Source organism: Chelmon rostratus, chromosome 19, assembly GCF_017976325.1.
Source record: "Chelmon rostratus isolate fCheRos1 chromosome 19, fCheRos1.pri, whole genome shotgun sequence".
Taxonomy (NCBI): domain Eukaryota; kingdom Metazoa; phylum Chordata; class Actinopteri; order Chaetodontiformes; family Chaetodontidae; genus Chelmon; species Chelmon rostratus.
The window spans coordinates 3,475,019-3,491,208 of NC_055676.1; the positions used below are offsets into that span (position 1 = coordinate 3,475,019).

Sequence of the window (16,190 nt, forward strand, 5' to 3'; positions counted from 1 at the left end):
GTGTCGCAGCTGTAGGCTGCTTGTTGAGCAGGTTTCTCTTTAGGAGGCACTGCTGCTCAAGAAATGGAGGAGAGTCCATCAGAACTGAACTCTGCTGACTTTCTGAGAGAGGAGAAAAGAGCAGAAAGAGCAGAGGGGTCCCATCCAGGTCACATCAAATCACTTCTTCCAACATCTTCTCCTCTAAGAACTGAGCTAACTCATCAGAGCACACACATCATTCCTGTCTGCACCCGAGAAATCCTTTATACAGAACTCCCAGTTCGAATGACAGGCCTCACATTACAACAACTGAGTTATTTAAGTAAGAAACACAGAGAAGGCCATAAAACAAATCCATAAAATAACGGCACGGCCATTTATTCATATCACCCAATGAGGCTGCACTGTTGGCCTCCCTTTTATTCTTTTGTGTGTTGTGTTTTATTCAGTTTTAGGTGGGTTTTATCTTCTATTTTATGTTTCTTTCCCCTAAGTAATATTCATAAAGTTGCTTTTTATATCTATTGTATCTATATTATATCTTGCCTTGTTTTGAAAGGTGGTTCACAGCAGTTTCCTGGGCAAAGCTTATTTATTTATAACACACTATGTGACACAAATCACATAGAAAACTTAATCCTGTCGTGGTATCATGTCTTTTAATCACTTCTTGTGGCCTAATAATATATCATGCTGCGTTTTAAGCTTAAAGTGCTCCCTTTTTAAATATTCATTACATGTTTCCGGTGATATCATGAATGTTCTGACGTAACTGAGCAACAAATCTTGGATTTCTGAGGAACTCAAATTCGCTTGTTTTCTTTCCTGAAATTGTTCCTAAAAGTTTGCTACATATCTGAATCGCTATGAACATTCTGGACAGCACTAGCAGTCAGGCAGCCTTCTCCCTTCAAACGACCACCTGGTTTAATTAAGAATTCAATTACGCACCTTTACCTGTGCGTCACCTGACCAGAGCGCCGACGCGTCTGCCTCCGCAGCTCCGGCCTCCCTGAATGCCACGCGTTGTTTTTTAACGAGCTGATGGCTTTTTTTGTAGTTTTAAGCGCTTGACGTGTCGGACCGGTCCTGCAGGTTTGCGCGGGGCAGAGCAGGTGAGGCAGCAGGGGAAGAAGGGCGGGGGAGCCGCCGCCGCAGCTCTCTACAAGCAGGAAGAAGAGGAAAACATGGTGCGGTGACAAGACGCCCGGACGCCGACCGAGAACAGGAGCCAGCTCTTTCCTTTCAGCCTGCTCAGGACACGGAGTAAGTCCGCTTCAGTGCACAGATGTACCTGCGTGTGTTTGCGTGGTGTGCTTTGAGTTTTTAGGCTTCATGGTGTTTGGACACACGGAGGGCAGAGGAGTGTTTCACCTGGGCGGCCGCCGCGCGCCTCACCTTTCCTCTCTGAACACTCCGCTGCGGGGACTTTGTTTGGAGGCTGAAATATGAGCCCAGAGTGATCCCTTTATAACTCGGGTTGTAGGGTATTTGTAGAAGATAATTTTCTCTCACTCTGACTTTTTGACTTGTCCACGTAGACAAAAAGTTCTGATTGATTTTCAGGTGATCCACCAGATCTCTTAAAACGACCAAAAATCCTCTGGGCTTCTGTCGCGTCTACAGAGAGGTCACTGTAGCCACAGACAGCTATGGGTTACAGTCATTCTGAAAGGAATCTTATAAGAATATTGTAGGAATATCTTATTGTAGAAAATAGACCCACCACATACGATGAAACCGCTGTACTGACTGGCTGCTTCATGGGCATTGTGTGGGCCTGCTGTTTTGTAACAGCTTCTTGAATTGTGTCCATTAATTTTAGATCAGTGACAGAAAACTAAATATTAGAAACACTGCTCAGTTACTAGAATCCAACAGCAGCACAAGCTACATCCTCCAAACTGATCATACAGTTGAATCAGCACCTCTCTAGAGCACAGCCGTCATGAAAGAAGGATTCATTGGAAACTGACTCGGCTTTAGCTCGGTGGACTGAGTGTGTATTCATAACGCAGTGTGTTGGAAAGAGCAGTGACAAATGACACAACTGCTGCACGGTGTTTGTCTCCTCCACACCCACACACACATTTCTTACCACCATCTGAATCGCTGTTGCGTAATTGGATAAAGCGTCTTATCATATTTATCAAGGAAAAGAAATCATGTGTCAGAAAACAAACACGAAACATCAGCATCTGTGGTTTGGCGATGTTTTCAAAGGGAGGACAACACATGTGTTCGATGGAAAGCTGACTTACTGACTTTAGGAAAACCTCCCTCACTTTTTCTTTCAGCATCTTCGGGCTGTTTGTATGTGCGGAGGCTCGGACGGGACATGGATGAAAATATTTTAGACGGGAGGGAAAAAAAGACCTTTTGTTGCTTTCTCTCCCAAAACATTTGTATTGGTTCACATTTGTGTTACCTTTATGATTTTTAGTCTTTGTTCCACCAACACTACCAACACTACAACTTCTGACTCACGTCCTGAAGAATAAAAGAAATCTGACAACTGAGAATGCTTCATTCTCATAAAAATGGCACAAAAACTATGTTGACATGTCCTCACACAGTAATTTAATCTGCCCATAGGTTCCCTTAATGCCAGGGCACTGGAAAACGTCCCTCTTCAGGACTCTAAAGATGATCTGAATTTAAAAAAAAAGAAAAAAAAAAAAATCTTTGGGTAAACTGTCAAAAACTGGTCAAAAAGTTCAGGAACCACTGCGATGGCGACATTTGTAGACTAAAGTTTCCATGATGTAATTCCTGTTTGACTATTAAAGCACAAATGAACAACACAGATCAGCTTAAATTAAGTTAAGGGATATAGTTCCTCCATGTCCCTTGTGTGGCTGCACATGCTTCTAGTTTTTGTTCCGTTGCAGAATTTTAATAGGTTTGAATAATGTTGATAATATTTATAAAAACTTATCGCCAATAGTCTATTTTAACAGACATGAATCAACTGACCACAGCTGCTGTTTCCTGTTCAGCCACCTCATGGTCTGTCACTCTGTGCCAGTAAACAGTAAAAGGAGAGCTGTTGGCTGCCGTATCACTTTACCCTCTCACGATGTACTGTACACCTGTAACTGAAAACAGAAGCCTGCGAGGCTTCCAGGCGGGACGTGAAACACACCTGTGCTGTGTTGCCTCACGGCGGCTGCTGTTTTGTCTGACCGCAGCGACGGTGCCTGGACGCGTGCGTCCAGCCAGCCAGACTGTTTTTCCATAAGCAAGCAATGACGCTCCGCTTCTGCAGAAGAAACAAGTTTGAGTGCTTTGATTAGGGAAATGTTTGCCTCCTTATGGAAATTGTTAACCTTGAAAGTAGGAACTGAGAATTTGAATTATGACATTAGAAGGAAATAGGTTGAAGGTTTCATGACGTGAAGGCAGGTGTTTGACATCGCGCGACAGGTCCGGGTAGTGGATCTGTTTGGGACTGAAGCTTTTTGTTGGCCTCTCAGCTTGTGTTGTTTCACACATTGGTTTCTGGCCTGAAAGTTTTCTTACAGCTGTCCTTTCTACTTTATTTTGTGTGAATTCGTTGTGAAGGATCTCAGTTTCTATCAGTGATTGGTTCTTGGCACATTACCACCACCAACTATGTTACACTGTGAAACAGAGGATCACTTTCACGGCTTATCGTAGCCACTTGAAGTCGTAGCTTGCAAGTCATTATACATTTTTTGCTGAGGCAAGATCTTAAAATTGTATGTAAAACAGTATAGCAACATGTATAAACACAAGCCAAACAGACAGGCTAAGTTGCATGCTCAACTTTAGCAATCTGTCAGTCTGATTGACTGGATGTAGCCCCTCTGCTACCTGTGTGTTACTGTTTTGAAAATCCCCATCGCTACAGGAAACAACAAGCTCCGAAATAGCGACCGACACACTGATCTATGCTGGAAATGGCAACGCACCTCATACCTGAATAATAATGGCTGCAGACTCCAGCGTCAATGCAGCGCTTTGGAGATCTAGCTGTGTGAGACTAGTGGTTAATATCATCGTTAAAGCTTCAGAAGTAACACGGTCTCATCATTTTATAAATCTACTCTGGTCACTCTGCAACTGGCAGGAATGTCGCCTGGGTCCAGACCTTTGAATCCAACCCCTCCACTGAGCTCAGCTGCCCACTGTAAGGTGTATATGCCACTACATGCTATGCTACATGGCTTAGGCTTCATAGCAGCAGACCAGGGGAAGCTCCATGAAGATTTCAATTTTGAATTGAAAGATGAACATTTATATAATCTCTGGCAGGATTAAGGTGTTTGTTAATGAAGGATGAATTATATTTAGTTTTTTCTAGTAGAGCACAGGTAGAAGAAACCAAACTATTTAAACATTCATCCATAGCAACACCAGTGGCAGCTTCAATTCAGCCACGGCCGCTTCTTTCAGAAGTGTTTTCAGATGAGCCTTGAGCTCGCTGAGGGTTCAGTCATCACTCATATGTACTCAGAGTACAACATAGACAAATTAGGAGTCAAATACAATTTGACTACATAGGGCATGATGTTGGCGTGTGTTCGGCATGATTTCAATTTGTAAATGAAGGTGTCATTCATCACGACTTCTGCTGCGGTGACACGGCAGCAGTGGCTTTAGACTGACACGAGAAAAGTCATGAACCAAGGCAAAGAGACCATCCTCGTCATCCAGAGAGAGGGGTTGAACCTCTGACTCTGGCCTTGCTCAGGGGTTCTGACAGTGTGGGGTCACATGTTGCAGCAGCAGCTGGTGTCTCTGTGGGTGGAGTCTTTTGGAATCATTGTCTGGACTCCAGCTGTGAGTACAGCACTGAAGAATCTCAATTAAGACTCGACTCATTAACTCTCATTATGTTCCACTAACAGTCAACACACACACACACACACACGGTTCTCCAGTGTGGAGATTTGCTGCTTTTATTTCTGAATCAGCATAGCAGTTTGATATTTCAGATGTTTTATTCAGTGTCCAGTGCTGGATCAGAGCAGAAATCCGGTGTGACTCTTGATGTTTATCCCTCTAGAAGCTCCAGTCTGCCTCCGGCTCTTTCCTCACCTCATCCTCCTCACACAACACTCGGCAAAGCCCTGCGATGTGTGTGACTTACATTCAACAGAAATCAAATGGTAAAGTTATGAATGAAGCTCTGAACCGTGCGGTGCAGCCAATCCTAGATTGTCTTCCGTTTTGGAATGAGCTCTGTCCTCTGGGTGATTCACGTCACCATATTAGCACTTTCTTCGGTACTGTCGCTATTTTCATGGCTGCTTCTTATATGCATTTTAGGTGGCTGTCTTTATATTATAGAGTCCTGCCCTCACCTGAAAGCTGCTGTTGGCTGGGGCTACACACCCACTGCCCAAAGACTGACAACCTGGTAACGAGTTGTGGCCATTTTCCTGCTCAGGGGGGGACCCTTGCAAACTTTCTTGGTTAATATCAGCCATATTTTTCGACCAGCCTTGCTCATGTAGGTATTGAGGTATTACTCTTGGGAGGCACCCTCACATCATTTCCAGTTATCAAGGTGAGTTTCATGTTTCTACCTCATTCCACCTGACGGCAATTTGAGCTGCTGAGCCAAAAAAAAGCAGCACAAACACAACAGGCCTCTGCCGATAAACTGGACAAATGGTGGACGGAGCTTCTGAGTCCAAAAAGTGGAACCAATGTGGAAGTGACTTAAACCTGCATAACGGCCAGCAACTGACTGCAAAAAGTCCATTTGTATGTAAGCTTATGAGAAAATTAGTTTACTTCTCACTTCCTTTATTAACTCCGTAAACAGTCGGGCTGTCAACCAATACTCTAAATTTAGATTCCAATTGTAAAAAATCCATACATCTGATTGTGAATATTTCAACACAGAGTAGGACATTTTTTCATTTATTTTGTAATGGTGGATAAGTAGTCTGACTCTTGTTGGTTTTCCCTCTTATATAATGCCCAAAAACAGATATTCAAACTTGAACCTGTGTTTTTTTTTTTTTTTTTAAGATGAGAATACTATTTGCCCAATTTTGAGAGCTCTAGTGAACACTTTACTAATGAGTTCATGTCTTCAATACAAACTGATGTTTATTATGTAAATACCTGCCACGTTTAAGCAGGGTATGCTTTAGGGTGTGGCTACCTCGTGATTGACAAGTAGCTACAATGGTGTGTCCACGGGTTCTCGGTCAGATCCAATCAGGATGGAGGCATAGCAATGTAAATCCTTCTGGCCCTAAGGGGCCTGCAGCCAAGACAATGCAGGCAGAGATTCTGCAGATAAATGTTTTTTGGTTTTTGCCACAGTCTTTGCATGTGAAACACACTGGTCTCAGCAGTAGTAGAAGGTGATGTAGATAAGAGCATAGACTCGTGGACAGTTGGTGGTTTGTGCTGCTCTCCATGCAGACTCACTGCATTTAGGGGCAATCCAGCAGAGAACAGGCAGCGATTGTTCCTTCTTGTTTTCCACCTGCTTCTTGCAGACATTAGCTCGAACAGATTCCCCTCAGGTGCTGCAGAAACTCGACTCTGCATTAATCTGACTGATAGCATCAGTTCTCGCCGGGGCGCTCAGTAAACCGACACAAATACTTGTCATTCCCTCCACTGTAGTCCAGTGTCTATTACATGAGGAACTCATCCTGAGAAGTGATCAGCAAAAATTCTGTCACTTCTCTGAAATGCATCAGCCCTTGCATGATCACTTCAGAAAGGCCAATACATGTGGCTCAGTTTGTATAACTCTAGAACTCTCTCACAGACATTCAGCCACAGACCCAGAGACAGGTCAGAAGATGTCATAGATCAACTGGAGCGCCATGTCTTTTTCATAAAACAGGTTTTTCGGTCAACTAAAAGCAAAAATCTTTTTCTCCTGGATTAATCTGCCCATGTAAGATGTGCTCTTGTCTTATGAAACATATTATTATTACTTTTTGTTCATCTGCAAATGCCATCTGATCGTAACCAAATTTACAGAAGCAAATTACAGAGCATGTTTGACTGAAAGTTTTCAAAAAATACCCTTTTCAGTATATTTTCCTATGTATTAGAATTTTTCTCAATTCAGGGTTGAGGGCAATTTTCCAGGTGTCCATGTCTCTGGGAACCCTGGGCTTGTGTGTCTGTGATGCCTTTGTGTTTGAGATACTGTGTATCGAAGGAAAGATGTCCATATATCATGCAACTGTCATGGGTGAATATTAAGATATCCTTTATTGATCCCCATAGGGTAGACTCATAACCCATCCTAAGTACTAGGAGCAGTGGGGTGCCGCAGGGCGATGCCCGGGTGGCATATTCATGTAATTGGTTAATGAGGTTTGGGAATTTGAACAGGACTTTCTTGCTGTGAGGTGACAGTCCTAACCACTGAGCCACCATGCAGCCCCATATTCCTCCTTCACTATGCATCACTTCACTATGCATCCTTAAGAATTCCATTAGATTAATCTGAAGTTTGATGCCGTTTTCTTTTTTTGCATTAGCAATTCAATATATTTACATTCAGAAAGTACCTCTCTACATAGCAGTTTTTATAGTTGCTGATGGAGTCTGCCATTCCCGCGGAGGATTCACAAGAGATTCACAGGAAATTATGCACTTTGGTCATGCAATCCTGCAAAATTTGCTAAAATTTTATTTCACATTTCGAATAAATAATTAACGCATTTTCAATGGATTGTGGGTTAAACAGAAACAAGTAACTAGAGAAAATAAATTATACTGGCCTATATATTTTCCTGCTCTATTACTTTTATTAGCAAATACATTTGCACATACAAAGACGGCTGCCTTCATAGATCAAAGGAAAGAGGTAGTGCATCAAATATGAGCACAAATGTAAAATATTATTTAAAAAGTTTGTGGACCTCTTGGAAAGGATTTCGGAGTGTTAGAGCTGGAAGAAACAACAGAGACAGAAATATCTCCAGATCCACAAAGTGTTTTGAGAGAGCCGAGCCTCCTCCCTCCTCTCAGGTTTCGCTGTCGGCGCTCAGGTATGTTCTCCTCTGTCTCAGTCCGTGAATCCCTCCCCCCTCCTCCCGCCCCGCTCTTTGTTGTTGACACCAAAACTGGTTTTCCGAGACGTGCAATCCTCACAGCCCTGCTGCTGCCACTGAACCTCTGATTGGACGCTTTTCGGGAGGTGGGCGAGGCAGTTAGTATGGCGGTCTCATAGAGAAAACTGATAAATTTGGCTTTGTTAATGAGGCTGTGTTCAGGCTTGGTAGACATCTCAGGCAGTGTGGCACATATTTCTCTCACAACTACTTAATTACTTCAATACTTGCTGTAAACATATTTTCTCAGTGAAATTGCCTCTTAGGTTCACTTCATTCAAGGCTGCAGTTTTTCTCTTCTCTCTTTACTCTTGACAGTGATAACCGATGTCATTGATTATAGCAGTGGCCCATAAACATGTTCCTTCATGCACCCCTATAGAAGCCGTAAAAAAAAGGATGTATCCCGATTTAATTCAGCGTCGTTCAGGAGCTGGTCTGGAAGTCGAGGTGTCAGTACTCGTATCACAAATGTCTGAACGATGTCCAGTCCTGGTTCCAAAAGTAAAAGTGAATTGATTTTCTCATAGACAACGTTTTGTGACTCACAGCTGGAGCATCCTTGTAGTTTGGGTAAAACTCTCCTGGTAGACTCCTTGTTTCAGAAGATTACCAACTACAACAGAGTCTGTAGGTACAAGCCTACAAACATAAAACTACTTAACTTAACTACAAATCCCAAGATGCTTTTTGGCAAAAAAAACCCCCCATCAAGCTTAACGATCGTCTCCACGCATGTATTAAAGCATACAAAAGACTGTCTAATGTGTGTGTGACATGGTTTTTGTAGGAAAAGCAGAATGCTGAAATAGTGTTTGTGCCTGGCAACATGCCTGTTGCACAGATTAAAGAAATGAGACACAACCTGTCACTTAGCCACCTTTAGCTGTTTTTTTTCAATTTGAAATTTAATAAACCACCCAGTTTGAATATGAACTATGTCTTTCTTTTCACACATGCTGCACCTTCGATAGACTTTGTATTCTGGATTTGACTGAAGGGTCTGCTTGATAATTGTCTATTTGTTTCTCCAACCCCCACCCCCAGGTCATGCACCTCCCCCCTTTCCTCACCCCCCTGCAATTACTCAACACCTCCTAGGCAGGGTGGGGCACCTATACCCACCATCCTGTAGATATCATCTAGTTTCTGTTAATGTGGGGGATAAAAAGGAAAGAAAGACCTGAGCGCCCCCCCCCCCCCCTCTCTCTCAGCACTTCCTGCCTCAGTTTCACAGTCAGTTCTTCCCCAGTGGGTTGCAGGTGGAACGTTTTTAATATGGGAGCTACGTATCGTCAGTATGTGAACAAAGCGATGAACTGGCAAACACTCCAGTTTTCTCTAGACAACTGCGATGACATCATGCGATCATCAGATTTGTGAGCTGACTGTATCATCACACATCACTGATTTGAAATAAGCAGTCAGGATCATGCCTGAGCATTTCCACCTCGGAGCTGCAGTGGATCAGTGACAGTCTCAGAAACACAGATTGAGACAGCCAGGCTTTCATACGTCACGTACCAAAGGAACCAATCCCGTCAACTCGTGGGGTGGGGCTTCAGTGAAACAAGGGGTCTCACAGGAGAAGCCAGGTGTAGCTACGTATCGATATTTTGCCTGTTAAGTTTCACCATTTCCAAAATGATGTCAGAAGCATGTTGTGTTTTCAGTTACGAAGTGGCATAAAAAGAAGTGCTGAGCGTTCATGTTTCAACAAAGGATCTGAAAATCAAAGATCCAACCTACGAGCCAATGTCGGTCAACTGGTAAGTTTATCATACTTGCGTTTAATCCATAGATTTTGTTTTGTTTGTTTTTTTGCCAAAGTTAGCCTGCCAAGCTTCATGATGATTCATGTCAAATGCTGATAGGATATTTCATGTGACTCGCGGGTGTTGATGATGAACATTACAGCAAACGTTCCTCAACAGTTTGTCAGACAGCAGAGCTGCTGAGGTTCGTGTGTTTGATGAGCAGAGTCGAAGCTGCAGGTTAGGGTGGAGGGCTGGGTGGAGACAGAGGAGGGGACTACTTTTTTCAGTATTTTTAAAATACCTGCTGAGAGTTTGGCCGGCATTTTATTTATTCACCACTTCAGTTTTTTCATGTGCAGACTTGTGTTCTTGAGCCAGAGCTCATTCAGTCAAAGCACTCAGAGTGTGCTCTGAGGAAGGAGTGTCCCGTGGCCTGCTGTCACGAGCTCTGCTTACATTTGATTTGAACTTGGGGACACTCTGACTGCGGTGCTCAGTTAGAGCAGAAATGGTTGGTTCCAGACCTCGAGTGAACTAATAATGTTTTTCCACACGCCTTGTTTCTGAAACAGCGAAGGAGTTTGGGGTTATTTCACAATACTTTGAGATCTGTGTGAAACAGTCAAGTACTGAAATTTGGCATCAAATGTTAGTGGTCTTGTTTACGTCGTCTTTGGTCAGAAATGCCAATGTGACGTATTGTGGACATTTTCACAAGGTCAGCTTTTGCTTCAACTGTTCAACTGTTTTAAAGTTCCTGGAACTAAATTATGGTTCTGCTCAGGAGGCGACACTGTATGCAAGTTCTAGATACTTTCAGAGGTTGCTGGCAGTGCTGTCAATCATGTCAAACACGTCTGTCAGAAATGGGGAAACAGCACATTCAGACCAGTGTAGAGAAAACTGTAAGACAAATGAAGGATCACAGCGTCTGCAGTAGAAATTCTTTGACACACTGGACACCAACCAGCTTGTGCTCACAATGACCATGCTAATATTCAGATGCACAGCAGGTACAGTGCTCACTGTGTTTGGCTTCTTAGTTTAGCATGTTAGCATGCTAACATTTGCTAATTACCACTAAACACTAAAAACTACAGCTGAGGCTGATGGGGATGTCAGTTGTGCAGATATTTGGTCACAAACCAAATCATTGGACACATTCACTTATTGGTTGCGCTATATGACAGAGTCAGAATGTTGATCATGGGAAATGCTCTCTTATAGTATTTCAACCCATGTTTTCATCTTCATAAACCCTCTAACTCATGGGTGTGTTGCTCAAACTGAACTCGTATTTCATCATCTCACTGGTATCGCAACACGCCCACGCCCACACCAACACAGATAGCTGATTTGTGGTTGCTTTCCACACTGTGCTATTTTCAATCTGAGGGCCCAGTAACGCTTAACTTTTCCTTAATCCTTCAAGACCACGGCCTACAAGGCTTCAAAACTTTTTTCATTTTATTTCACTATTTTCACATCAAAGGAATGGATAGGAATGTAACTTTGTGTAGCTCATACAGGAACACAGGAAAAGATGGCATACACCAGACATGTCTAAACTATTCCATCGAGGGCCGTGTGGCTTCGGGTTTTAGTTCCAACCAGTCAAGAGGTCACCTAATTATCAGCTGAGGACTGAGATCAGCTGATTAAATGAGTCCAGCTTGATGTGCTCCTCCTTGGTTGGAATGAAAACCTGCAGCCACACGGCCCTTTGTGGAATCGCTAGGACATGCCTGGTGTGCACTATGCAACGTTACAATACTCACAGTGTTGGGCCTAGTCTGTGCAGTACATACTCAGTCATTATTAGGTACACGGAGCTAAGACTGCTGAAGTCTAATGCAGCGTCCAGCACTAAATCTTCCTTCATGAACCTTCTAATGTTCAGTTCATGCTGGACTGTTATAGAGGGTTGATTCAACGTCAGTTTGGAGGATGGGGTTTGTGCTGCTGTTGTTCAGAGAGGTATTTCTGTTGGAGCCTGCATTCATTGATATAAATATAAACGTTGGCTGTAAACACTGCTGTATTTAGCTGATTCACTTTGATCATCTGGACCTCATTTATGCTTATGACCAATTTGATCATCTTAAGCAGAAAACCACATTTAAGGTGTTATTCATAAACCCTGACTTTGACATGGATATGATGTTATGATCTGACCTCCAGTCATTATTTTTGGACACACCGCCTCAGTTGATTAATTATGCTTTTTTTCCCTTGTATTTTAAGGTCAGACCATTTCTTTTCAGCCACAGTTGAGTTCATGTTTTTAATCCACAGAATAGTTTGTGTCGCCTGGCTTCAAGCTCCTCTAACATCACTGTGATCTCATCTTCCAAAAAGTTTGATTTTCTCTTTTGTTTCACATTCCTGCATAAAACCCCATGTGTGCTGGCATCATGTAAGGGGCACTCGCAAGGCAGGTGCCGTCAGTTTAAGGTGATTTGAGATTTATAGATGACAGGTGTTTAAGTTACAAATGGGATTCTTTGAACCTGCATCAGCAAGGTTTTTTTACACTTAGCATCTGTAATGAATAGAACATAAGCACACTGAATGAACATTTTTAGAAATGAGGTGTTTTTCAAGATGTAATATGTCCTACCAACAAATAAATGGTTGCATTAATGAAACTGGAAATAGACTGATCCAGAGGGGATAATATTTGGATAATATGGAGTCCAGACAAATGTCAGCCTGGACTATAAATTATCCCTTCTGTCCTTTCAGGTCCTCCATTCACAGGTTTGATCCTGCCGTGGTTCCTGTCTAGCCCTGTTGAGCACTTTTCAGTTTGTTTTTGAAAGCCAGACTAATGAACCTTATCAGCTGTGCTAATGGACTCTTCCACATCTTTAAACATTAAGTAGATGGGAAGTGCCAACCTGCACTTGGCACCTACTGTCCAGGAGCTGTTAGGCAGATGTTGCAGGGATTTTACAGTGAGTCGGGGTCATCCTTTAGTCTGCCGGTCATTTTTATCTGCAAAACAGACAATAATATTAACTGCACATATATGTTAATTGTCAATAGAAATGAAGAATCTGCACTTGTGTCAGATTGTGTTACGAATGATGACTTCATCATAAAAAATCTTGGCAACCAGTCATATCATCCCACAATCAAAAACATTGATAAACCTGATCAAAGATTTACATGCTGAGGTTTCTGCGTCACGGATGAAGCACTGTTAACTGAGTGTGTCTCAGTCCTTTAATCTGAACCGGGACTCCAGGCTGACGTGTCTGTCAGGTGGTGAAAACAGACAGTAAATCAGATGAATAGCTCATGTAAAGGCACTGAACTGTATAGACTTCTGAACAGAGGGCGACAGTAACCGGGGGGGGGGGGGGGGGGGGGTGGCCACATTCCTCAGAGTCACATATGCATATTCATCCACTCCATGACACTTTGACACACAAACACACACTGCAATGTCACCACACACGCATCATATCAGTGGGTTTGGCAGAAACCTGCCCGTCAAATCCAACAGCAATCCTGAACTGCAGCTTTTTATTCCCTTATCTGTTCACTGGGTATCACAGATTGGAATGACACAATAGATCAGGGTGAATTACCTTTAAACACCTATTTAGACTGAGTGAAAGTGATCCATCCATAGAAATCTAACCGCGTTTTATAAATTTCCTGAATTATCTGCACCCTGTTCTCCTTGTGCTCTTTCTTAGCAGTCCGATCTTTAAGGATACATTTTGTTGTAGTGTAAAGACACAGGGTGTCATTTCTCATCCATCAGTTGACTCTCACCGCTGTTCAGTTACTCAAGCTGTACAGGCATTTGTTTCTGGTCGGTCTTTCCTGTTAGTGTTTGTGAGTTCACCCTTTCATTTGTCCTGCCCATACAAGCATGATGGCACTGTTGTTTTCTGAGGGTGTGTTCTCAGTCTTGGACTTTAGGTTTACTGTATGCTCAATGTCACCTTACTGAAAGTGCAAAATCCTGAAGGCCTCAGTATACTTCACTTTAACTAATTTGTGTGATGTGTGGTCTGACAACATTTAATAGCAAATGAGTTAATACTGGTTTAAAATGGCAGGATGCAAACAGCCTGCTGTTTTGTCTCCTTGTCACTGCAACCTACTGCCTCCTGATCTATCTCTTCTCTGTAGAGCTCTACTTAGGTACAATGGAGCTTTGAGCGTCAGCATCGCTGTACTAACATGCTGATATTTAACAGATTTAAAATTGACTACGCTCAAGATCTTAGTGTAGCGTGTTAGCGAGCTAAGTAATGCTAAAACCACGAAACACAAAGTACAGTTCAGGGTAATCGGAAAAAACATTAGTATCTCAAGTATTTAGCAGAAAAAAAATGACTAGTATGGACACAGTTACATCTTTACCTGATGACCTAATGCTGGATCAAAAGTTACAGCATCAGCAATGTCAAAATCATAAAATGATCTTTTATTTGTTTTACAGGAACCTTTGAGGCACCACCTCCAGAGAAAAAATAATAACCAAATTCATTCAGTGAATCCACTAAACAAGCTGATATCTGATACGTTGTGACTTGATTCAGTTGATCTTCATTTCTACTTCACAGGGAGACATGGCACAACAACTTGGTCAGATTAAGAATTTTTTGACAATCTATTAACACAGCGTAAATTAAATGACTCTCTCACACACACAGAATAATTCCCTTAAAAACATTAGAGTGTTTAATCTGGAGTTTATGCACATAAATTGTGTATCAGTCCGTGATGACCCATTAAAAACACCAACAGTTAAAGTCAGAGATCACCAAAGTCTTTAGGGTACACCCTCTGGGAATCATGAATGTCTGTATCACATGAACCATGAAATAAGTGTTTTACTGTATAGGTAAACTAGCAGAAGTGGGTGCAACTGTCAGTGACTGTATTGGTTTTGGAAAGTTCACCCTCTCATTTGTGCTGCAAATGCTGTAAAGTTCTGAATTATTTCATGTCACCTTTACTGAGCACCTGAAACTCTTCTTGTTTCTCAGAGATACCTGTGGTGCAAAGATGAGTCGGAGGCGCGCAGACTCCCAGGGTTCCCTGGGGCCTGACGATGAGGTCATGCCGTACAGTGACGATGAGACGGATGACGAATTGGATGCAAGCTCTGAAGAAGAAGAACCAGAAGCGCCACCAGGAGCACCGCACCCCGAGGTGGAAGCTAAACCCACCGGTGAGTCCCTGAAGACATACTAATGAGGACTTTCCTTAAATTTTTAAATGATTATTTTGGGAAATCCTTTTTGTCAGCCATCTTTCTCTGAGTCAGATAAGATGACTATCAGTTTATTTCAGGTGGGTCCAGAATGGGTTTATCTTAGCTTAGCACAAAGACTGGAGGCAGGTTGAAACTGCTATCTTAGCAAAATGAAAAACATTGTTATATTCTATATTCTATAGTTGACATATTAGATTTATGTTAAGGAAACCGTTTTTATTAACGTTTTCTTTTTCAGAGATGCCATGGAAGGTGAAAGCCAATGACAGACCTTATCATCACCTGCCAGAGTTTCAGAAAAAAGTCTTCCTGTGTATCAAGAAGAGCAGATACTCCGTAAGTTCAACTGTATTTGATTCTGCTCTTGAATTGACTCGCCCAAAGGTGCCTTTGTCCTCCCTCCTTGTTGGTCCTGGTACAAACTAATCCTGAGCATATAGAGCAGCTGACAACACACCCTGGGCAAAGAGCCGGATGGTTTGAATGTTTGAAGCGAGCCGTGCAACCTGCTGATTATTTTTAGAAGCATCCAGCAGTCTTTAGATTGATTTTCTTCCTTCAGGGCTGTGGCTGGGTTCACGTGTGCCAACGAGGAAGAGTTTTGAAATAATTTGATGATAATGTTGATGGTAAAAATTCTAGAGGAGCATGTATCTTGTTGTGGTTGGTTATGTTTGAACACAATAACTGAATCAGTGCTGACATGTTGACTGTACAAAGTGTTCCCTGTGAGCTGAAGGTGGATATCCATTCTTTACCACGGTAACTAGTTTTACATAAGGAATCTTAACTCACTGCACACTCACTGGCTTTTTCTGGAACCTTCATTCGCGTCTCGTGGTCCTCAGTTGAGTTTCCTCAGCTGGAAAACTCCCTCTGTAGATGAAGCCCATGAAATGGAGTTGAAATGGAAAAAGCGAGTAAGTGAACCTTGAGTTGAGTCTTCAGAGATGATGAAGTGTCGATGTACCATTTTGCTAATTTGGTAACAAGGACTGCAGTATATGCTAACATTAGCCAACATAAGCTAATGGTCATAGCAGACCGAAACCCCTGTGTGTACTGAACAGTCATGAGTGTGTTTCGTGGTTTATGATTTGAACTCTTCATTTGTAAGAGGAAGTATATGCTATTTCTTTGTTC

General features: G+C 42.4%; 1 protein-coding gene across 1 annotated transcript in view; it reads left to right on the forward strand.

Annotated features, from left to right (window-relative positions):
• Positions 1-1,119: 1,119 nt before the first annotated feature.
• Positions 1,120-16,190, forward strand: part of atp8b1 (ATPase phospholipid transporting 8B1) — a 33,073-nt gene continuing 18,002 nt past the window's right edge. Inside the window, exons 1-3 of the mRNA XM_041959838.1 lie at positions 1,120-1,248; positions 14,818-15,002; positions 15,286-15,383. Coding sequence (XP_041815772.1) covers positions 14,837-15,002; positions 15,286-15,383 — 264 coding nt within the window. The 5' untranslated portion in view covers positions 1,120-1,248; positions 14,818-14,836. The remainder of the gene's footprint in view (positions 1,249-14,817; positions 15,003-15,285; positions 15,384-16,190) is intronic.